At 49.0% G+C, this 23,930-nt stretch overlaps 1 protein-coding gene across 1 annotated transcript in view; it reads left to right on the forward strand.

Annotated features, from left to right (window-relative positions):
- The window catches only part of LOC118375290 (teneurin-2-like), a 181,721-nt gene that overhangs the window by 107,540 nt on the left and 50,251 nt on the right, over positions 1–23,930 (forward strand). The window contains exons 10-12 of the mRNA XM_052518261.1: positions 837–1,037; positions 4,754–4,939; positions 20,107–20,253. Coding sequence (XP_052374221.1) covers positions 837–1,037; positions 4,754–4,939; positions 20,107–20,253 — 534 coding nt within the window. The remainder of the gene's footprint in view (positions 1–836; positions 1,038–4,753; positions 4,940–20,106; positions 20,254–23,930) is intronic.

Genomic DNA, 23,930 nt, shown 5'->3' on the forward strand with positions numbered 1-23,930 from the left:
GGAGGGCAGAGAACAGGGTCAGCATTTTCCTCCACTCTTCATTTACCCCCTCCTTTCCCCCTCTGTTTCTTATCCACCTTTTTCCCTTCTCTCTCTTCAATGTGATATCCATCACGCCCGAGTCACTCAAACAATTTACCTGAAGTGGCGATGACACATAAATCTATACGTGTGACCCTCCATTTCTGCCTCGCCAACAGAATGGAGCGCCCAGACAGCAGCGTGTGAAAATGAGTGGGGAGGGAGGTTTTAGACAGGTGGAGAGAGGGAGCGAAGGGGGAGGAGGGGAAGGAGAGAGAGTGGGTAGTCAGCAGAGGGAAAGGGGGATTGGGGAGAGAGGGAGAGGTAAAGAAGCAGGAAGAGAAGGGGGAGTTAGGGGGATTTGGGGAATGAGGGTAGGACAAGAGGAGGAGGGGAGTGGGGGCTTATAGTTTGCCAGGAGGGGGTAATTTGTCAAATTGGTTTTCACTCACTGTTCATCCTCACATCTGCCTGTCAGCCAGCCTGCCAATGTCAGATTATCCCCAGTGCATTAGCACACACACACTAAGATACAGTGAAGGTTATATGTGAGAAAACGCAGCCTTCTGAGTGAAAAGTATTGACTTATGAAATGCCTGTGAAAGGCTGTGTGAAGACAATTACTAACGTGTATCACGAGATGCTGCAAAAAATCAGATGAAGGAAACACGAAGCTAGTATTTCTCAATATTTTATACGTTATCATCTTTCTCTCTCTCTCTCCCCCTCTCTTTCTCCATCTTTCTCTCTCCTTCTTTTCTCCCTTTCTCTTCCCCTCCCCCTATTCCTCTATCTCTCCTCCTCTCTGTCTGTAGTGGACTGCCTGGACCCGACCTGTTCTAATAACGGTATCTGTGTGAACGGGGAGTGCCACTGTAAACCCGGCTGGGGCGGCCCACACTGTGAGCTGCAGCGGACACAGTGCCCAGACCAATGCCATGGCCACGGTGCATTCATACCAGACACTGGCCTCTGTAGCTGTGACCCCAACTGGATGGGACCAGACTGCTCAGTAGGTCAGTACTACCCTATTCTGTCATCTGTAACCTCTGACCTCTAACCTTAACCCTTTACCTCTAACCCTAACTGGATGGGACCAGACTGCTCAGTAGGTCAGTAGTACCCTATTCTGTAATCTGTAACCTCTGACCTCTCACCTTAACCCTTTACCTCTAACCCTAACTGGATGAAACCAGACTGTTCTGTAAGTTGGTACCTCATCTAACGCCTTACCGGTTGAGTGGGCCTAACCCTTAAATATTGCCCAATCCTCCTTGCCTTTTATTCTAACCCCAATCCAAGCTACCCCGTGGTTTACCCTAACTCTAGTAGTTATGCCTAACCCAACCAGTGGTTTACCCTAACTCTAGTAGTTATGCCTAACCCAACCATTGGTTTACCCTGACTCTAGTAGTTATGCCTAACCCAACCAATGGTTTACCCTAACTCTAGTAGTTATGCCTAACCCAACCAGTGGTTTACCCTAACTCTAGTAGTTATGCCTAACCCAACCATTGGTTTACCCTGACTCTAGTAGTTATGCCTAACCCAACCATTGGTTTACCCTGACTCTAGTAGTTATGCCTAACCCAACCAGTGGTTTACCCTGACTCTAGTAGTTATGCCTAACCCAACCATTGGTTTACCCTGACTCTAGTAGTTATGCCTAACCCAACCAGTGGTTTACCCTGACTCTAGTAGTTATGCCTAACCCAACCATTGGTTTACCCTGACTCTAGTAGTTATGCCTAACCCAACCATTGGTTTACCCTGACTCTAGTAGTTATGCCTAACCCAACCAGTGGTTTACCCTGACTCTAGTAGTTATGCCTAACCCAACCAGTGGTTTACCCTAACTCTAGTAGTTATGCCTAACCCAACCATTGGTTTACCCTGACTCTAGTAGTTATGCCTAACCCAACCATTGGTTTACCCTGACTCTAGTAGTTATGCCTAACCCAACCATTGGTTTACCCTGACTCTAGTAGTTATGCCTAACCCAACCAGTGGTTTACCCTGACTCTAGTAGTTATGCCTAACCCAACCAGTGGTTTACCCTGACTCTAGTAGTTATGCCTAACCCAACCATTGGTTTACCCTGACTCTAGTAGTTATGCCTAACCCAACTAGTGGTTTACCCTGACTCTAGTAGTTATGCCTAACCCAACCATTGGTTTACCCTGACTCTAGTAGTTATGCCTAACCCAACCAGTGGTTTACCCTGACTCTAGTAGTTATGCCTAACTCAACCAGTGGTTTACCTTGACTCTAGTAGTTATGCCTAACCCAACCAATGGTTTACCCTAACTCTAGTAGTTATGCCTAACCCAACCAATGGTTTACCCTGACTCTAGTAGTTATGCCTAACCCAACCAGTGGTTTACCCTAACTCTAGTAGTTATGCCTAACCCAACCAATGGTTTACCCTAACTCTAGTAGTTATGCCTAACCCAACTAGTGGTTTACCCTGACTCTAGTAGTTATGCCTAACCCAACCATTGGTTTACCCTGACTCTAGTAGTTATGCCTAACCCAACCAGTGGTTTACCCTGACTCTAGTAGTTATGCCTAACTCAACCAGTGGTTTACCCTGACTCTAGTAGTTATGCCAAACCCAACTAGTGGTTTACCCCAACTCTAGTAGTTATGCCTAACCCAACTAGTGGTATACCCTGACTCTAGTAGTTATGCCTAACCCAACTAGTGGTATACCCTGACTCTAGTAGTTATGCCTGTCATGGTTTTCTAGGTGTGGTGAAGGAGAGTCGGACCAAAACGCAGCGTGTAGATTGCGATCCATGTTTAATCAACAAACATACACACGAATCAATACAAACACTACAAAATAATAAACGTAACAAAAAACCAAAACAGCCTACAACTTGTGTCAACTAACACAGCGACAGGAACAAAGACACTAAGGACAATCACCCACAAACCAACCAAAGAATATGGCTGCCTAAATATGGTTCCTAATCAGAGACAACGATAAACACCTGCCACTGATTGAGAACCACTCCAGACAGCCATAGACTTACCTAGATCACCCCACTAGCTACAATCCCAATACATACCAAAACCCCAAGACAAAACACACCACAATACAAAAACCCCATGCCACACCCTGGCCTGACCCAAACATGAAAATAAACACAAAATACTTCGACCAGGGCGTGACAATGCCTAACCCAACCAGTGGTTTACCCTGACTCTAGTAGTTATGCCTAACCCAACCAGTGGTTTACCCTGACTCTAGTAGTTATGCCTAACCCAACCAGTGGTTTACCCCAACTCTAGTAGTTATGCCAAACCCAACCAGTGGTTTACCCTGACTCTAGAAGTTATGCCTAACCCAATCAGTGATTTACCCCGACTCTAGTAGTTATGCCTAATCCAACCAGTGGTTTACCCTGACTCTAGTAGTTATGCCTAACCCAGCCAGTGGTTTACCCTAACTCTAGTAGTTATGCCTAACCCAGCCAGTGGTTTACCCTGACTCTAGTAGTTATGCCTAACCCAACTAGAGGTTTACCCTGACTCTAGTAGTTATGCCTAACCCAACCAGTGGTTTACCCTGACTCTAGTAGTTATGCCTAACCCAACCAGTGGTTTACCCTAACTCTAGTAGTTATGCCTAACCCAACTAGTGGTTTACCCTGACTCTAGTAGTTATGCCTAACCCAACTAGTGGTTTACCCTGACTCTAGTAGTTATGCCTAACCCAACCAGTGGTTTACCCTGACTCTAGTAGTTATGCCAAACCCAACTAGTGGTTTACCCCAACTCTAGTAGTTATGCCTAACCCAACTAGTGGTATACCCTGACTCTAGTAGTTATGCCTGTCATGGTTTTCTAGGTGTGGTGAAGGAGAGTCGGACCAAAACGCAGCGTGTAGATTGCGATCCATGTTTAATCAACAAACATACACACGAATCAATACAAACACTACAAAATAATAAATGTAACAAAAAAACGAAACAGCCTACAACTTGTGTCAACTAACACAGCGACAGGAACAAAGACACTAAGGACAATCACCCACAAACCAACCAAAGAATATGGCTGCCTAAATATGGTTCCTAATCAGAGACAACGATAAACACCTGCCACTGATTGAGAACCACTCCAGACAGCCATAGACTTACCTAGATCACCCCACTAGCTACAATCCCAATACATACCAAAACCCCAAGACAAAACACACCACAATACAAAAACCCCATGCCACACCCTGGCCTGACCCAAACATGAAAATAAACACAAAATACTTCGACCAGGGCGTGACAATGCCTAACCCAACTAGTGGTTTACCCTGACTCTAGTAGTTATGCCTAACCCAACCAGTGGTTTACCCTGACTCTAGTAGTTATGCCTAATCCAACCAGTGGTTTACCCTGACTCTAGTAGTTATGCCTAACCCAGCCAGTGGTTTACCCTAACTCTAGTAGTTATGCCTAACCCAACTAGTGGTTTACCCTGACTCTAGTAGTTATGCCTAACCCAGCCAGTGGTTTACCCTAACTCTAGTAGTTATGCCTAACCCAACTAGTGGTTTACCCTAACTCTAGTAGTTATGCCTAACCCAGCCAGTGGTTTACCCTAACTCTAGTAGTTATGCCTAACCCAACCAATGGTTTACCCTAACTCTAGTAGTTATGCCTAACCCAACCCCAACAAAAATGACAGTAGCTGTGTGTAACTCTTTACATGCCTCTCTCCTCCCTCTCTACAGAAGTGTGTTCTATGGACTGCGGGACCCACGGTGTGTGTTTGGGCGCAGCGTGTCATTGTGAGGAGGGCTGGACGGGTACCGGGTGTGACCAGCGAGTGTGTAATCCACTGTGTATCAAACATGGAACCTGCAAAGACGGCAAGTGCCAGTGTCACCAGGGCTGGAATGGAGAACACTGCACCATCGGTAGGTGGGGAGAGGAGGTGTGTGTGTGTGTGTGTGTGTGTGTGTGTGTGTGTGTGTGTGTGTGTGTGTGTGTGTGTGTGTGTGTGTGTGTGTGTGTGTGTGTGTGTGTGTGTGTGTGTGTGTGTGTGTGTGCAGGATAGATTGATGGAAGGTTGGATGCCTCGCTATTTTGATTTACCCATAATGCTTTGAAATAGGAAGTTCAATTTCCCATTCACCATTTCAACGAGCAGCGCTTTTCCTCAGAACACAGAAACACAGTGGGGGGGAACAGCACTTTGTGAGATCAACTCTCTGTTCCCCACTAGAAACTAGGGCAGCTTTGTATGCTGTGTCTTTCACAAGACAAAACTCCTCACTAGTCTGCTTGTGGGTGCTGATCAAGGCTAGGCTCTACTGTAGGCTATGCATGTGATCTACTGTAGGCCATGCATGTGATCTACTGTAGGCCATGCATGTGATCTACTGTAGGCTGTGCATGTGATCTACTGTAGGCCATGCATGTGATCTACTGTAGGCCATGCATGTGATCTACTGTAGGCCATGCATGTGATCTACTGTAGGCCATGCATGTGATCTACTGTAGGCTGTGCATGTGATCTACTGTAGGCCATGCATGTGATCTACTGTAGGCTATGCATGTGATATACTGTAGGCTATGCATGTGATCTACTGTAGGCTATGCATGTGATCTACTGTAGGCTGTGCATGTGATCTACTGTAGGCTGTGCATGTGATCTACTGTAGGCTATGCATGTGATCTACTGTAGGCTATGCATGTGATCTACTGTAGGCTATGCATGTGATCTACTGTAGGCTATGCGTGCGATCTACTGTAGGCTATGCATGTGATCTACTGTAGGCTATGCATGTGATCTACTGTAGGCTATGCATATGCGATCTACTTTAGGCTATGCATGTGATCTACTGTAGGCTATGCATGTGATCTACTGTAGGCTATGCATGTGATCTACTGTAGGCTATGCATGTGCTTGCATTTTAAACTCCTTCCGTTCCTTTTTTTCATAACGCCACTCTCTCAACCTCTGCACGTTTTCTCTCAATGCAGACATGTGGGACTTGGTTGACAAAGGTAAAACTGTATTTTGGTTTTCAGCGTTTAGCTTCTCGTGCTGCATAGTAGTAGGAACTAGTCGCTGCTAAGTAGTCTGTGGGTTTGGGGCTGTCTGGCGTTGGTAAGCTTGGCCCAGTAGACTAGTCATCTGTGTGCTATCTATATTTCTATATCTGTCTGTCTGTCTGTCTGTCTGTCTGTCTGTCTGTCTGTCTGTCTGTCTGTCTGTCTGTCTGTCTGTTACCAACCAACCAGTGTTTTACCATCCACAACCTCTCAGCCACTGTAGCCAGGGGTTACTATCCACAACCACACAACCACTGTAGCCAGGGGTTACTATCCACAACCTATCAGCCACCGTAGCCAGGGGTTACCAACCACAACCTCTCAGCCACTGTAGCCAGGGGTTACCATCCACAACCTATCAGCCACTGTAGCCAGGGGTTACCATCCACAACCTATCAGCCACTGTAGCCAGGGGTTACTATCCACAACCTCTCAGCCACTGTAGCCAGGGGTTACTATCCACAACCTATCAGCCACTGTAGCCAGGGGTTACCATCCACAACCTCTCAGCCACTGTAGCCAGGGGTTACCATCCACAACCTCTCAGCCACTGTAGCCAGGGGTTACCATCCACAACCTATCAGCCACTGTAGCCAGGGGTTACTATCCACAACCTCTCAGCCACTGTAGCCAGGGGTTACTATCCACAACCTATCAGCCACTGTAGCCAGGGGTTACTATCCACAACCTCTCAGCCACTGTAGCCAGGGGTTACCATCCACAACCTCTCAGCCACTGTAGCCAGGGGTTACCATCCACAACCTATCAGCCACTGTAGCCAGGGGTTACCATCCACAACCTATCAGCCACTGTAGCCAGGGGTTACTATCCACAACCTCTCAGCCACTGTAGCCAGGGGTTACTATCCACAACCTATCAGCCACTGTAGCCAGGGGTTACTATCCACAACCTCTCAGCCACTGTAGCCAGGGGTTACTATCCACAACCTATCAGCCACTGTAGCCAGGGGTTACCATCCACAACCTATCAGCCACTGTAGCCAGGGGTTACTATCCACAACCTCTCAGCCACTGTAGCCAGGGGTTACCATTCACAACCTATCAGCCACTGTAGCCAGGGGTTACCATTCACAACCTATCAGCCACTGTAGCCAGGGGTTACTATCCACAACCTATCAGCCACTGTAGCCAGGGGTTACCATCCACAACCTATCAGCCACTGTAGCCAGGGGTTACTATCCACAACCTATCAGCCACTGTAGCCAGGGGTTACCATCCACAACCTATCAGCCACTGTAGCCAGGGGTTACTATCCACAACCTCACAGCCACCGTAGCCAGGGGTTACCATCCACAACCTATCAGCCACTGTAGCCAGGGGTTACTATCCACAACCTCTCAGCCACTGTAGCCAGGGGTTACCATTCACAACCTCTCAGCCACTGTAGCCAGGGGTTACTATCCACAACCTCTCAGCCACTGTAACCAGGGGTTACCATCCACAACCTATCAGCCACTGTAGCCAGGGGTTACTATCCACAACCACACAACCACTGTAGCCAGGGGTTACCATCCACAACCTCTCAGCCACTGTAGCCAGGGGTTACCATCCACAACCTATCAGCCACTGTAGCCAGGGGTTACCATCCACAACCTCTCAGCCACTGTAGCCAGGGGTTACTATCCACAACCTCTCAGCCACTGTAACCAGGGGTTACCATCCACAACCTCTCAGCCACCGTAGCCAGGGGTTACCATCCACAACCTATCAGCCACTGTAACCAGGGGTTACCATCCACAACCTCTCAGCCACCGTAGCCAGGGGTTACCATCCACAACCTATCAGCCACTGTAACCAGGGGTTACCATCCACAACCTATCAGCCACTGTAGCCAGGGGTTACTATCCACAACCTCTCAGCCACTGTAACCAGGGGTTACCATCCACAACCTCTCAGCCACCGTAGCCAGGGGTTACTATCCACAACCTCTCAGCCACTGTAACCAGGGGTTACCATCCACAACCTATCAGCCACTGTAGCCAGGGGTTACTATCCACAACCTCTCAGCCACTGTAACCAGGGGTTACCATCCACAACCTCTCAGCCACCGTAGCCAGGGGTTACCATCCACAACCTCTCAGCCACTGTAGCCAGGGGTTACCATCCACAACCTCTCAGCCACTGTAGCCAGGGGTTACTATCCACAACCTCTCAGCCACTGTAGCCAGGGGTTACTATCCACAACCTATCAGCCACTGTAGCCAGGGGTTACCATCCACAACCTATCAGCCACTGTAACCAGGGGTTACCATCCACAACCTCTCAGCCACCGTAGCCAGGGGTTACCATCCACAACCTATCAGCCACTGTAACCAGGGGTTACCATCCACAACCTCTCAGCCACCGTAGCCAGGGGTTACCATCCACAACCTATCAGCCACTGTAACCAGGGATTACCATCCACAACCTCTCAGCCACCGTAGCCAGGGGTTACCATCCACAACCTATCAGCCACTGTAACCAGGGGTTACCATCCACAACCTCTCAGCCACCGTAGCCAGGGGTTACCATCCACAACCTCTCAGCCACCGTAGCCAGGGGTTACTATCCACAACCTCTCAGCCACCGTAGCCAGGGGTTACTATCCACAACCTCTCAGCCACCGTAGCCAGGGGTTACTATCCACAACCTATCAGCCACTGTAACCAGGGGTTACCATCCACAACCTCTCAGCCACCGTAGCCAGGGGTTACTATCCAGAGATCATAGTTCAAGCTGTGTCTATTAACCTTTATTTTTTCCATGGTAACAGAACAGTCTCCCTCAGCCTCTCTCTCATATGGGGGTATATAACAGAACAGTCCCCCTCAGCCTCTCTCTCATATGGGGGTGTATAACAGAACAGTCCCCCTCAGCCTCTCTCTCATATGGGGGTATATAACAGAACAGTCCCCCTCAGCCTCTCTCTCATATGGGGGTGTATAACAGAACAGTCCCCCTCAGCCTCTCTCTCATATGGGGGTGTATAACAGAACAGGCCCCCTCAGCCTCTCTCCTCATATGGGGGTATATAACAGAACAGTCCCCCTCAGCCTCTCTCTCATATGGGGGTGTATAACAGAACAGTCCCCCTCAGCCTCTCTCTCATATGGGAGTATATAACAGAACAGTCCCCCTCAGCCTCTCTCTCATATGGGGGTATATAACAGAACAGTCCCCCTCAGCCTCTCTCTCATATGGGGGTGTATAACAGAACAGTCCCCCTCAGCCTCTTCTCATATGGGGGTATATAACAGAACAGGCCCCCTCAGCCTCTCTCTCATATGGGGGAATATAAGAGAACAGTCCCCCTCAGCCTCTCTCTCATATGGGGATATTTAACCAGGGCTTAATTTGTCAATCGTGAGGTGCCGGAACAAAAAGTGAGCACTAGAGGGGGGTGACCTGGGGAGTTCTGAGGTACCAGAACGCATGAGAAAAAAAAAAATCACCTTCGTATTAAAGGATTGCATATCATCACATTTGCGTAGTGACATAGATCAGTAGAGTAGAGGCACTTACAGAAGTTGCACACATGGGAGACATTTTTAGTAGCTTACGGTCCAGAAAAATGTTGGCCTTTTATAAACGCATTTCATACAAATCTACTTCATTTTAGATGACTGGAGACTGTAGCAGAATCTTTTTTAATACCTAACAAATGATCAAAATGGCAGGCTACTTTGACACTGGCAAAAACAACCTTGTCTTGAATCCATCAATAGCCCAGTCCTAGGTGTGTGGAGACACATATTGTATTTGAAATATTGTGAATGTGTAACAGTCGTCGATGGTGGAAGAAGGTGAGGACAAAGCTGCAGCGTGGTATGTGTCCATATTTATTAGAATGAACACGGAAATAACTAAATAACAAAGAGAAACGACAGAAAACAGTTCTGGCTGGTGCAGACACACAACAGACAACAGTTCTGGCTGGTGCAGACACACAACAGAAAACAGTTCTGGCTGATGCAGACACACAACAGAAAACAGTTCTGGCTGGTGCAGACACACAACAGACAACAGTCCTGGCTGGTGCAGACACACAACAGACAACAGTTCTGGCTGGTGCAGACACACAACAGACAACAGTCCTGGCTGGTGCAGACACACAACAGACAACAGTTCTGGCTGGTGCAGACACACAACAGAAAACAGTTCTGGCTGGTGCAGACACACAACAGACAACAGTTCTGGCTGGTGCAGACGCACAACAGACAACAGTTCTGGCTGGTGCAGACACACAACAGACAACAGTTCTGGCTGGTGCAGACACACAACAGAAAACAGTTCTGGCTGGTGCAGACACACAACAGAAAAGTTCTGGCTGGTGCACAGTTCTGGCTGGTGCAGACACACAACAGAAAACAGTTCTGGCTGGTGCAGACACACAACAGACAACAGTTCTGGCTGGTGCAGACACACAACAGAAAACAGTTCTGGCTGGTGCAGACACACAACAGAAAACAGTTCTGGCTGGTGCAGACACACAACAGAAAACAGTTCTGGCTGGTGCAGACACACAACAGAAAACAGTTCTGGCTGGTGCAGACACACAACAGAAAACAGTTCTGGCTGGTGCAGACACACAACAGAAAACAGTCCTGGCTGGTGCAGACACACAACAGACAACAGTTCTGGCTGGTGCAGACACACAACAGACAACAGTTCTGGCTGGTGCAGACACACAACAGAAAACAGTTCTGGCTGGTGCAGACACACAACAGAAAACAGTTCTGGCTGGTGCAGACACACAACAGAAAACAGTTCTGGCTGGTGCAGACACACAACAGAAAACAGTTCTGGCTGGTGCAGACACACAACAGAAAACAGTTCTGGCTGGTGCAGACACACAACAGAAAACAGTCCTGGCTGGTGCAGACACACAACAGACAACAGTTCTGGCTGGTGCAGACACACAACAGACAACAGTCCTGGCTGGTGCAGACACACAACAGACAACAGTTCTGGCTGGTGCAGACACACAACAGACAACAGTTCTGGCTGGTGCAGACACACAACAGACAACAGTTCTGGCTGGTGCAGACACACAACAGAAAACAGTTCTGGCTGGTGCAGACACACAACAGAAAACAGTTCTGGCTGGTGCAGACACACAACAGACAACAGTTCTGGCTGGTGCAGACACACAACAGAAAACAGTTCTGGCTGGTGCAGACACACAACAGACAACAGTTCTGGCTGGTGCAGACACACAACAGACAACAGTTCTGGCTGGTGCAGACACACAACAGACAACAGTTCTGGCTGGTGCAGACACACAACAGAAAACAGTTCTGGCTGGTGCAGACACACAACAGAAAACAGTCCTGGCTGGTGCAGACACACAACAGAAAACAGTTCTGGCTGGTGCAGACACACAACAGGAAACAGTTCTGGCTGGTGCAGACACACAACAGAAACAGTTCTGGCTGGTGCAGACACACAACAGAAAACAGTTCTGGCTGGTGCAGACACACAACAGACAACAGTTCTGGCTGGTGCAGACACACAACAGACAACAGTTCTGGCTGGTGCAGACACACAACAGAAAACAGTTCTGGCTGGTGCAGACACACAACAGACAACAGTTCTGGCTGGTGCAGACACACAACAGAAAACAGTTCTGGCTGGTGCAGACACACAACAGAAAACAGTTCTGGCTGGTGCAGACACACAACAGAAAACAGTTCTGGCTGGTGCAGACACACAACAGACAACAGTTCTGGCTGGTGCAGACACACAACAGACAACAGTTCTGGCTGGTGCAGACACACAACAGAAAACAGTTCTGGCTGGTGCAGACACACAACAGAAAACAGTTCTGGCTGGTGCAGACACACAACAGACAACAGTTCTGGCTGGTGCAGACACACAACAGAAAACAGTTCTGGCTGGTGCAGACACACAACAGAAAACAGTTCTGGCTGGTGCAGACACACAACAGACAACAGTTCTGGCTGGTGCAGACACACAACAGAAAACAGTTCTGGCTGGTGCAGACACACAACAGACAACAGTTCTGGCTGGTGCAGACACACAACAGAAAACAGTCCTGGCTGGTGCAGACACACAACAGACCACAGTTCTGGCTGGTGCAGACACACAACAGAAAACAGTTCTGGCTGGTGCAGACACACAACAGAAAACAGTTCTGGCTGGTGCAGACACACAACAGACCACAGTTCTGGCTGGTGCAGACACACAACAGAAAACAGTTCTGGCTGGTGCAGACACACAACAGAAAACAGTTCTGGCTGGTGCAGACACACAACAGAAAACAGTTCTGGCTGGTGCAGACACACAACAGAAAACAGTTCTGGCTGGTGCAGACACACAACAGACAACAGTTCTGGCTGGTGCAGACACACAACAGAAAACAGTTCTGGCTGGTGCAGACACACAACAGACCACAGTTCTGGCTGGTGCAGACACACAACAGAAAACAGTTCTGGCTGGTGCAGACACACAACAGACAACAGTTCTGGCTGGTGCAGACACACAACAGGAAACAGTTCTGGCTGGTGCAGACACAACAGAAAACAGTTCTGGCTGGTGCAGACACACAACAGACAACAGTTCTGGCTGGGTGCAGACACACAACAGACAACAGTTCTGGCTGGTGCAGACACACAACAGAAAACAGTTCTGGCTGGTGCAGACACACAACAGAAAACAGTTCTGGCTGGTGCAGACACACAACAGAAAACAGTTCTGGCTGGTGCAGACACACAACAGAAAACAGTTCTGGCTGGTGCAGACACACAACAGACAACAGTTCTGGCTGGTGCAGACACACAACAGACAACAGTTCTGGCTGGTGCAGACACACAACAGACAACAGTTCTGGCTGGTGCAGACACACAACAGACAACAGTTCTGGCTGGTGCAGACACACAACAGACAACAGTTCTGGCTGGTGCAGACACACAACAGACAACAGTTCTGGCTGGTGCAGACACAGAACAGAAAACAGAAAATAATCACCCACGAAACACAATAGAAAACCGGCTACCTAAATATGGTTCTCAATCAGGGTCAACAATTGACAGCTGCCTCTGATTGAGAACCATACCAGGCCAAACATAGAAATAGCAAATCATAGAGAAACTAACATAGACAACCCACCCAACTCACGCCCTGACCATACTAAAACAAGGACATAATAAAATAACTAAGGTCAGAACATGACACAAAGGCTTGGTTTGTCTGCTTGGTGTTTTTTCACTGATAGATTCACCACGCGTTCCCGAATATAGGCTTTTCCTTGTTATTGGGCTACAATCCACAGCTAGACTATTAAAAATAAATAAACTATTGATCCTGTGGCTAAATTATAGTCCTTCTAATGGTGTAGTAGGCTATTCTGAATGATTTAATTTATTTCTGAACAGGCAGCAGTAATTATATAACTTTGTGACATGTATTTAGGTTTATGAAGATGCTGCCCTTCCTCCAGAACCCTTTGATTCTACGGTAAATGGAAATAAATGATGAAGTGCAACGTTGGAGATATGAGAGTGGAGATAGAAAGTGACTCTCATTCTAGTTATGTGAGATACTGGCGCGCTTCTCACCAGTGGCGGTTCTAGACCATTTCAACTGGGGGCAAGCTGGGGCCAGTTGTACTGTTGGAGGGGCCAGTTACATTAGACGTTATTGTTGTCATATAGTTTTCTTCACTGCATTGCAGGCATTAGCAGGCAGGAGACCATGTTCATAATCATCATCGTTGCCACTGTCTAGTAACGGATGTAAAAAAAAGAATGATAGCAAAAATTTGTTATGTAAAAATTATTTCCAAAATTGTTGACCCCCCCAAGAACCGCTAGTGCTTCTCACACATGCGTTGGTCTCAAACATAGTTTAAAATGTTGCGCAAAATCTCAAAATCTATTTTTTCATGTTACGTTTTTTTGTGTGGGCAAGAGAATTCACGAAAGCAACTCGAATGATCTTTGAACGCTTGTATTAAAAAAATTACATTGAAAAAGTTTAAATAATTTTTCATGCCACGGATCTGGTCAAATAGGTTAGGAACAGGAACAAATAGGGAACAAAACAGTCCAAAACGGAGAGGTGCCTGATCCTGTTCCGGCAGTATCCGGCAGGGTAGCCTAGTGGTTAGAGCGTTGGACTAGTAACCGGAAGGTTTCAGTATCCGGCAGGGTAGCCTAGTGGTTAGAGCGTTGGACTAGTAACCGGAAGGTTTCAGTATCCGGCAGGGTAGCCTAGTGGTTAGAGTGTTGGACTAGTAACCGGAAGGTTTCAGTATCCGGCAGGGTAGCCTACTGGTTAGAGTGTTGGACTAGTAACCGGAAGGTTTCAGTATCCGGCAGGGTAGCCTAGTGGTTAGAGCGTTGGACTAGTAACCGGAAGGTTTCAGTATCCGGCAGGGTAGCCTAGTGGTTAGAGCGTTGGACTAGTAACCGGAAGGTTTCAGTATCCGGCAGGGTAGCCTAGTGGTTAGAGCGTTGGACTAGTAACCGGAAGGTTTCAGTATCCGGCAGGGTAGCCTAGTGGTTAGAGCGTTGGACTAGTAACCGGAAGGTTTCAGTATCCGGCAGGGTAGCCTAGTGGTTAGAGCGTTGGACTAGTAACCGGAAGGTTTCAGTATCCGGCAGGGTAGCCTAGTGGTTAGAGCGTCGGACTAGTAACCGGAAGGTTTCAGTATCCGGCAGGGTAGCCTAGTGGTTAGAGCGTTGGACTAGTAACCGGAAGGTTTCAGTATCCGGCAGGGTAGCCTAGTGGTTAGAGCGTTGGACTAGTAACCGGAAGGTTTCAGTATCCGGCAGGGTAGCCTAGTGGTTAGAGCGTTGGACTAGTAACCGGAAGGTTTCAGTATCCGGCAGGGTAGCCTAGTGGTTAGAGCGTTGGACTAGTAACCGGAAGGTTTCAGTATCCGGCAGGGTAGCCTAGTGGTTAGAGCGTTGGACTAGTAACCGGAAGGTTTCAGTATCCGGCAGGGTAGCCTAGTGGTTAGAGCGTTGGACTAGTTACCGGAAGGTTTCAGTATCCGGCAGGGTAGCCTAGTGGTTAGAGCGTTGGACTAGTTAACGGAAGGTTTCAGTATCCGGCAGGGTAGCCTAGTGGTTAGAGCGTTGGACTAGTTACCGGAAGGTTTCAGTATCCGGCAGGGTAGCCTAGTGGTTAGAGCGTTGGACTAGTAACCGGAAGGTTTCAGTATCCGGCAGGGTAGCCTAGTGGTTAGAGCGTTGGACTAGTAACCGGAAGGTTTCAGTATCCGGCAGGGTAGCCTAGTGGTTAGACCGTTGGACTAGTAACCGGAAGGTTTCAGTATCCGGCAGGGTAGCCTAGTGGTTAGAGCGTTGGACTAGTAACCGGAAGGTTTCAGTATCCGGCAGGGTAGCCTAGTGGTTAGAGCGTTGGACTAGTAACCGGAAGGTTTCAGTATCCGGCAGGGTAGCCTAGTGGTTAGAGCGTTGGACTAGTTACCGGAAGGTTTCAGTATCCGGCAGGGTAGCCTAGTGGTTAGAGCGTTGGACTAGTAACCGGAAGGTTTCAGTATCCGGCAGGGTAGCCTAGTGGTTAGACCGTTGGACTAGTAACCGGAAGGTTTCAGTATCCGGCAGGGTAGCCTAGTGGTTAGAGCGTTGGACTAGTAACCGGAAGGTTTCAGTATCCGGCAGGGTAGCCTAGTGGTTAGAGCGTTGGACTAGTAACCGGAAGGTTTCAGTATCCGGCAGGGTAGCCTAGTGGTTAGACCGTTGGACTAGTAACCGGAAGGTTTCAGTATCCGGCAGGGTAGCCTAGTGGTTAGAGCGTTGGACTAGTAACCGGAAGGTTTCAGTATCCGGCAGGGTAGCCTAGTGGTTAGAGCGTTGGACTAGTAACCGGAAGGTTTCAGTATCCGGCAGGGTAGCCTAGTGGTTAGAGCGTTGGACTAGTAACCGGAAGGTTTCAGTATCCGGCAGGGTAGCCTAGTGGTTAGAGCGTTGGACTAGTAACCGGAAGGTTTCAGTATCCGGCAGGGTAGCCTAGTGGTTAGAGCGTTGGACTAGTTACCGGAAGGTTTCAGTATCCGGCAGGGTAGCCTAGTGGTTAGAGCGTTGGACTAGTAACCGGAAGGTTTCAGTATCCGGCAGGGTAGCCTAGTGGTTAGAGCGTTGGACTAGTAACCGGAAGGTTTCAGTATCCGGCAGGGTAGCCTAGTGGTTAGAGCGTTGGACTAGTAACCGGAAGGTTTCAGTATCCGGCAGGGTAGCCTAGTGGTTAGAGCGTTGGACTAGTAACCGGAAGGTTTCAGTATCCGGCAGGGTAGCCTAGTGGTTAGAGCGTTGGACTAGTAACCGGAAGGTTTCAGTATCCGGCAGGGTAGCCTAGTGGTTAGAGCGTTGGACTAGTAACCGGAAGGTTTCAGTATCCGGCAGGGTAGCCTAGTGGTTAGAGCGTTGGACTAGTAACCGGAAGGTTTCAGTATCCGGCAGGGTAGCCTAGTGGTTAGAGCGTTGGACTAGTAACCGGAAGGTTTCAGTATCCGGCAGGGTAGCCTAGTGGTTAGAGCGTTGGACTAGTAACCGGAAGGTTTCAGTATCCGGCAGGGTAGCCTAGTGGTTAGAGCGTTGGACTAGTAACCGGAAGGTTTCAGTATCCGGCAGGGTAGCCTAGTGGTTAGAGCGTTGGACTAGTAACCGGAAGGTTTCAGTATCCGGCAGGGTAGCCTAGTGGTTAGAGCGTTGGACTAGTAACCGGAAGGTTTCAGTATCCGGCAGGGTAGCCTAGTGGTTAGAGCGTTGGACTAGTAACCGGAAGGTTTCAGTATCCGGCAGGGTAGCCTAGTGGTTAGAGCGTTGGACTAGTAACCGGAAGGTTTCAGTATCCGGCAGGGTAGCCTAGTGGTTAGAGCGTTGGACTAGTAACCGGAAGGTTTCAGTATCCGGCTCAAATGAAGCACTCTATATAGCATAACAGTTCCCCTCAGCCACTCTCTCATATGGGAGTATTTAACAGAACAGGTGTGTGTGTGTGTGTGTGTGTGTGTGTGTGTGTGTGTGTGAATACTAACCCCAGTCTCTCTGTCTTCTTATAAAGACACCAGCAGGTCTGTCCACCATTATTGGAACTACGAATTGATCCAGTTCTGAACCATAAATGTTTCCACTTGACAGAGATCACAGCGAAACAGTGATATCTACCATACATACACATGACAGGGTGTTTGTTTACACACACACACCACACACACACACACACCACACACACCCAAAGGTTAGGAGTTGTGTTAAAGTCCTGTGACAGGATCCAATGTCCCCCAACCAAACTGAATTGAACAGAAGGCTATAGATCCCCTGTGGATGGTTTGGAGTGTCCTCTGCCCTACTAAAGTTAATAAGATGGCTTTCACTGTTGTACAGAGTAGTACCCAGGGGAGAGGGGAGGAGGAAGAAGAGAGGGGGAGAGATGGGAGACGAGGAAGAGGAGAGAGAGGGGGAGCAGGAGGGAGAGAGGGGGGAGAGAAAGAGAGGAGGAGGAGGGGGAGGAGAGAGAGAGAGAGGCGAGATGTGGGACGAGGAAGAAGAGAGAGTGACAGAGATAGAGGGAGAAATGGAGAGAGAATGGAAAGAGAGGAAGAGCTCATATGTAGATTGAGAAAAAGAGAAAAGAGAGAGAGAGAGTTCAGATTGGAAAGAGAGTTTTATGTGCCAGGGTGTTTCATAGTGTGTTGTCATCAGGTCTATCCATGGGTTTAGGATTTATGTCTCTAACCTTCAATAACTGACCTTTAAGGAGGAGACAGCTGGATGACACAACTGCTGCTACTGCTGCTGGGGAATGGGACCAACTGTCTGTAGGACACCACGTCTTCTATCTACTCTACTTTTCTGTTCTCTCTCTCTCTCTCTCTCTCTCTCTCTCTCTCTCTCTCTCTCTCTCACACACAAACACACTCTCTCCTTCCCTCTCTGTGTGTGCTGACCCATAACCCAGGGCTTTTTAAGGGGGATTTCATCACATCCAACTACATTAGTGAGGGGAATGGACTTAATAGTTTCTGAAATCCCACTTTATTCTGGTTAGTATGAGGGGAATTTAATCGTCCTCTAGCATTAAGGAGAGGGCCTGCCTGCCTGCCTGCCTCCCTGCCTGCCTGCCTGCCTGGCTAGCCGATCAATGCCCCATATAGATTCTGCTGTCCTTGCTCTGCATAACGGTCGGTCTGCTTAAAATTGATCCATTTTACAGACAATCATGGCTAACACTCTGTTGTGCTCTATGGTCCTGGGCCAACGCACACATACACACACACATACACACTCAACACTCAGTTAGGCAGAACAGTACATGGCTGGTCTGAGGGCCAGACCCTTTTTTCCCATTTTTGCCTAAAATGACATACCCAAATATAACTGCCTGTAGCTCAGGACCTGAAGCAAGGATATGCATATTCTTGATACCATTTGAAAGGAAAAACTTTGAAGTTTGTGGAAATGTGAAATGAATGTAGGAGAATATAACACATTGTATGTGGTAAAAGATCATTCAAAGAAAAAAACATGCTTTGTTTGTTTTTTGTTTTTTTACATCATTACATTTACATTTAAGTCATTTAGCAGACGCTCTTATCCAGAGCGACTTACAAAAACATCATATTTGAAATGCAAGAGAAAGGTCACAATGTATTATTCCAGGTTAGGCGCAATTTTGATTTTGGCCACTAGACGGCATCAGTGTATGTGCAATGTTTTAGACCGATCCAATGATCCATTCCATTTCTGTTCAAAATGTTGTATCAACACTGCCCAAATGTGCCTAATTGGTTTATTAATACATTTTCATGTTCATAACTGCACTCTCCAAAAACAATAGCATTGCAATTCTTTCACTGTAAAAGCTACTGTAAATTGGATTTAACAAGAATTTAAGCATTCTGCCAATATCAGAGATGTCTATGTCCTGGGAAATGTTCTTGTTACTTAAAACGTTGTGCTAATCACATTAGCGCACGTTAGGCGAACCGCCCCGTGGGTGGGACACCGATCCCGTAGAAGATTTAACCACTCAGAGTTAATGCCTAACCTTAACCACTCAGAGTTAATGCCTAACCTTATGATTTAGGAGCTGATGCCTGGACTTAACCTTAAACACTTTCAAATTTGACGTTTGGAACAACTTTGAAATTTGACGTTTGAGAAACATGGATGAACGTCTCATTCTGACGTGAGACTGTGAGAGCTGGTTGGGTACACAGTATGGAGAATGGAAATTAAATTGCCCTGCAGATATCTAATTGATGTGTTGTGTGGTCAATCAATGTGACTTTCAGGAATGCTTTACCATAATCATTGGATTGACTGAGACCTTTAATGCATTAAAACACAATAAAGTATGTCTCTCTTTCTCTTTCCCTCTTCATCTATCCCTCTCTCCCTTCTATCTCTCTCTTCCACCCATTTGTTCTCTCTCTACCCCCACTCTCTCTCTGCCTATCCCTTACTCTCTACCCCGCTCTCTCTCTCTCTCTTTCCCCCTCTCTACCTCGCCCCTCACTCTCCCTCTCCCTCATCCTCCCACTCTCTCTCCCCCCTCCCTCTCTCCATACGCCTGCCCCCTCCTCTCTCACTCTCTCTCTGCCCTTCCCCTCTCTCTCCCTCCCTCCCGTCCCTCCATCTCTCCCCCCTCTCTCTCTCTCCCTCCCCCTCACTCTCTCTTACCACTTTCTCTCCCTATCTTCCCCCCTCTCTCTCTCTCTTGCTCTCTCTCTCCCCCCCTCTCTCCCCCCTCGCTTTCTCTCCATCCCCCTTCTCTCTCCCTCTCCCTCCCCCTCTCTCTCTCTCCCTCTCCCCGCTCTCTCACTTTTTCTCCCCCTCTCTATCTCTCCCCCCCTCTCTCTCTCTCCCTACCCCCTTTCTCTCTTCCCACTCTCTCACTTTTTCTCCCCGTTCTCTCTCTCCCCCTCTCTCTCTCTCTCGCCCTCTCTCTTACTCTCTCTCTCTCTCTCCTTCCCCCCTATATATCTTTATCTCTCTCTACATCCCACGTTCCTCCCCCCCACTCCCTCTCCTCAGATGGCTGTCCTAACCTGTGTAATGGTAATGGTCAGTGTACCATAGGGGAACAGAGCTGGCACTGTGAATGCCAGACAGGCTGGAGGGGTGCCGGATGCAGCGTTGCCATGGAGACCTCCTGTGCCGACAACACGGACAATGAAGGGGGTATGTGTGGGAAATTAACGGGTTAGACAACTGGTAGTTCAGCAGTGCAAACTTTTCATCTTAAGTTGAAATAAATTGTAAGGAGAATGAAGTAACCTTTCATAGTAATATGTGTGTGGTTGAGACACTGAAACTATCTCAGCTTTCCACTCCTCTCTCTCTCCCTCCTCTCTTTCTCCACTCCTCTCCCTCTCCCTCCTCTCTTTCTCCACTCCTCTCTCTCTCCCTCCTCTCTTTCTCCACTCCTCTCCCTCTCCCTCCTCTCTTTCTCCACTCCTCTCTCTCTCCCTCCTCTCTTTTTCCCTCCTCTCTTTATCCCTCCTCTCTTTCTCCCTCCTCTCTTTTCCCTCCTCCTTTCTCCCTCTCTCTCTCCACTCCTCTCTCTCTCCACTCCTCTCTCTCTCTCTCCACTCCTCTCTCTCTCCACTCCTCTCTTTCTCCCTCCTCTCTTTCTCGCTCCTCTCTTTCTCCATCCTCTCTCTCTCCCTGCTCTCTCTCCCCCTGCTCTCTTTCTCACTCCTCTCTTTCTCCCTCCTCTCTCTCTCCACTCCTCTCTTTCTCCCTCCTCTCTTTCTCGCTCCTCTCTTTCTCCCTCCTCTCTCTCTCCCTGCTCTCTCTCTCCCTCCTCTCTCCATCCACTCCTCTTTTTCTCCCTCCTCTCTTTCTCTCTCCTCTCGTTCTCCCTCCTCTCTCTCTCCCTCCTCTCTTTCTCTCTCCTCTCTTCCTCCACTCCTCTCTTTCTCCCTCCTCACTTTCTCCCTCCTCACTTTCTCCCTCCTCTCTTTCTCCGTCCTCTCTCTCTCCCTCCTATCTCCCACCTCTCTCTCCCCCTGCTCTCTCTCTCCACTCCTCTCTTTCTCCCTGATCTCTTTCTCCCTCCTCTCTTTCTCCCTCCTCTCTCTCTCCCTGCTGTCTCTCTCCCTCCTCTCTCCCTCCACTCCTCTCTTTCTCCCTCCTCTCGTTCTCCCTCCTCTCTCCCTCCACTCCTTTCTTTCTCCCTCCTCTCTTTCTCCCTCCTCTCTTTCTCCCTCCTCTCTCTCTCCCTGCTCTCTTTCTCCCTCCTCTCTCCTCCCCTCCTTTATTTCTCCCTCCTCTCTTTTCTCCCTCCTCTCGTTCTCCCTGCTCTCTCTCTCCCTGCTCTCTCTCTCCCTCCTTTCTCTCTCCCTGCTCTCTTTCTCCCTCCTCTCTTTCTCCATCCTCTCTCTCTCCCTCCTCTCTCTCTCCCTCCTCTCTCCCTCCACTCCTTTCTTTCTCCCTGACCTCTTTCTCCATCCTCTCTCTCTCCCTCCTCTCTCTCTCCCTGCTCTCTCTCTCCACTCCTCTCTTTCTCCCTGCTCTCTTTCTTCCTGATCTCTCTCTCACTCCTCTCTCTCTCCCTGCTATCTCTCTCCACTCCTCTCTTTCATCCCTCCTCTCTTTCTGCCTCCTCTCTTTCTCCTTCCTCTCCCTCTCCCTCCTCTCTCTCTCCCTGCTCTCTTTCTCCCTCCTCTCTCTCTCAATGCTCTTTCTGCCTCCTCTCTTTCTCCCTCCTCTCTCTCCATGCTCTCTTTCTCCCTCCTCTCTCCATCGACTCCTCTCTTTCTCTCTGATATCTTTCTCCCTCCTCTCTTTCCCCTTCTCTCTTTCCCCTTCTCTCTTTCTCCCTCCTCGCTTTCTCCCTCCTCTCTCTCTCCCCTCCTCTCTTTCTCCCTCCTCTCTTTCTCCCTCCTCTCTTTCTCCCTCCTCTCTCTCTCCCTGCTCTCTCTCTCCCTCCTCTCTCCATCCACTCCTCTTTTTCTCCCTCCTCTCTTTCTCCCTCCTCTCTTTCTCCCTCCTCTCTCTCTCCCTGCTCTCTCTCTCCCTCCTCTCTCTCTCCACTCCTCTCTTTCTCCCTCCTCTCGTTCTCCCTGCTCTCTCTCTCCCTGCTCTCTCTCCCCCTCCTCTCTCCCTCCACTCCTTTCTTTCTCCCTGATCTCTTTCTCCATCCTCTCTCTCTCCCTCCTCTCTCTCTCCCTGCTCTCTCTCTCCACTCCTCTCTTTCTCCCTGCTCTCTTTCTCCCTCCTCTCTTTCTTCCTGACCTCTCTCTCACTCCTCTCTCTCTCCCTGCTATTTCTCTCCACTCCTCTCTTTCATCCCTCCTCTCTTTCTCCCTCCTCTCTTTCTCCCTCCTCTCCCTCCTCTCCCTCTCCCTCCTCTCTCTCTCCCTGCTCTCTTTCTCCCTCCTCTCTCCCTCCACTCCTTTCTTTCTCCCTCCTCTCTTTCTCCCTCCTCTCGTTCTCCCTGCTCTCTTTCTCCCTCCTTTCTCTCTCCCTGCTCTCTTTCTCCCTCCTCTCTTTCTCCATCCTCTCTCTCTCCCTCCTCTCTCTCTCCCTCCTCTCTCCCTCCACTCCTTTCTTTCTCCCTGATCTCTTTATCCATCCTCTCTCTCTCCCTAATCTCTTTCTCCATCCTCTCTCTCTCCCTCCTCTCTCTCTCCCTGATCTCTTTCTCCATCCTCTCTCTCTCCCTCCTCTCTCTCTCCCTCCTCTCTCCCTCCACTCCTTTCTTTCACCCTCCTCTCTTTCTCCCTCCTCTCGTTCTCCCTGCTCTCTCTCTCCCTGCTCTCTTTCTCCCTCCTTTCTCTCTCCCTGCTCTCTTTCTCCCTCCTCTCTTTCTCCATCCTCTCTCTCTCCCTCCTCCTCTCTCCCTCCTCTCTCCCTCCACTCCTTTCTTTCTCCCTGATCTCTTTATCCATCCTCTCTCTCTCCCTGATCTCTTTCTCCATCCTCTCTCTCTCCCTCCTCTCTCTCTCCCTGATCTCTTTCTCCATCCTCTCTCTCTCCATCCTCTCTCTCTCCCTCCTCTCTCTCTCCCTGCTCTCTCTCTCCACTCCTCTCTTTCTCCCTGCTCTCTTTCTTCCTGATCTCTCTCTCACTCCTCTCTCTCTCCCTGCTATCTCTCTCCACTCCTCTCTTTCATCCCTCCTCTCTTTCTGCCTCCTCTCTTTCTCCCTCCTCTCCCTCGCCCTCCTCTCTCTCCCTGCTCTCTTTCTCCCTCCTCTCTCTCTCGATGCTCTTTCTGCCTCCTCTCTTTCTCCCTCCTCTCTCTCCATGCTCTCTTTCTCCCTCCTCTCTTTCTCCCTCCTCTCTCTCCCTGCTCTCTCTCTCCCTACTCTCTCCCTCCCTCCACTCCTCTCTTTCTCCCTCCTCTCTTTCTCCCTCCTCTTCCTCTCCCTCTCCCTTCTCTCTTTCTCCCTGCTCTCTTTCTCCCTCCTCTCTCTCTCGATGCTCTTTCTCCCTCCTCTCTCTCCATGCTCTCTTTCTCCCTCCTCTCTCCATCGACTCCTCTCTTTCTCTCTGATATCTTTCTCCCTCCTCTCTTTCCCCTTCTCTCTTTCCCCTTCTCTCTTTCTCCCTCCTCGCTTTCTCCCTCCTCTCTCTCTCCTCTCCTCTCTTTCTCCCTCCTCTCTTTCTCCCTCCTCTCTTTCTCCCTCTTCTTCCGCTCCCTCTCCCTCCTCTCTTTCTCCCTGCTCTCTTTCTCCCTCCTCTCTCTATCGATGCTCTTTCTCCCTCCTCTCTCTCCATGCTCTCTTTCTCCCTCCTCTCTCCATCGACTCCTCTCTTTCTCTCTGATATCTTTCTCCCTCCTCTCTTTCCCCTTCTCTCTTTCCCCTTCTCTCTTTCTCCCTCCTCGCTTTCTCCCTCCTCTCTCTCTCCAC

Source organism: Oncorhynchus keta, chromosome 4 (genome assembly GCF_023373465.1).
Source record: "Oncorhynchus keta strain PuntledgeMale-10-30-2019 chromosome 4, Oket_V2, whole genome shotgun sequence".
NCBI lineage: Eukaryota > Metazoa > Chordata > Actinopteri > Salmoniformes > Salmonidae > Oncorhynchus > Oncorhynchus keta.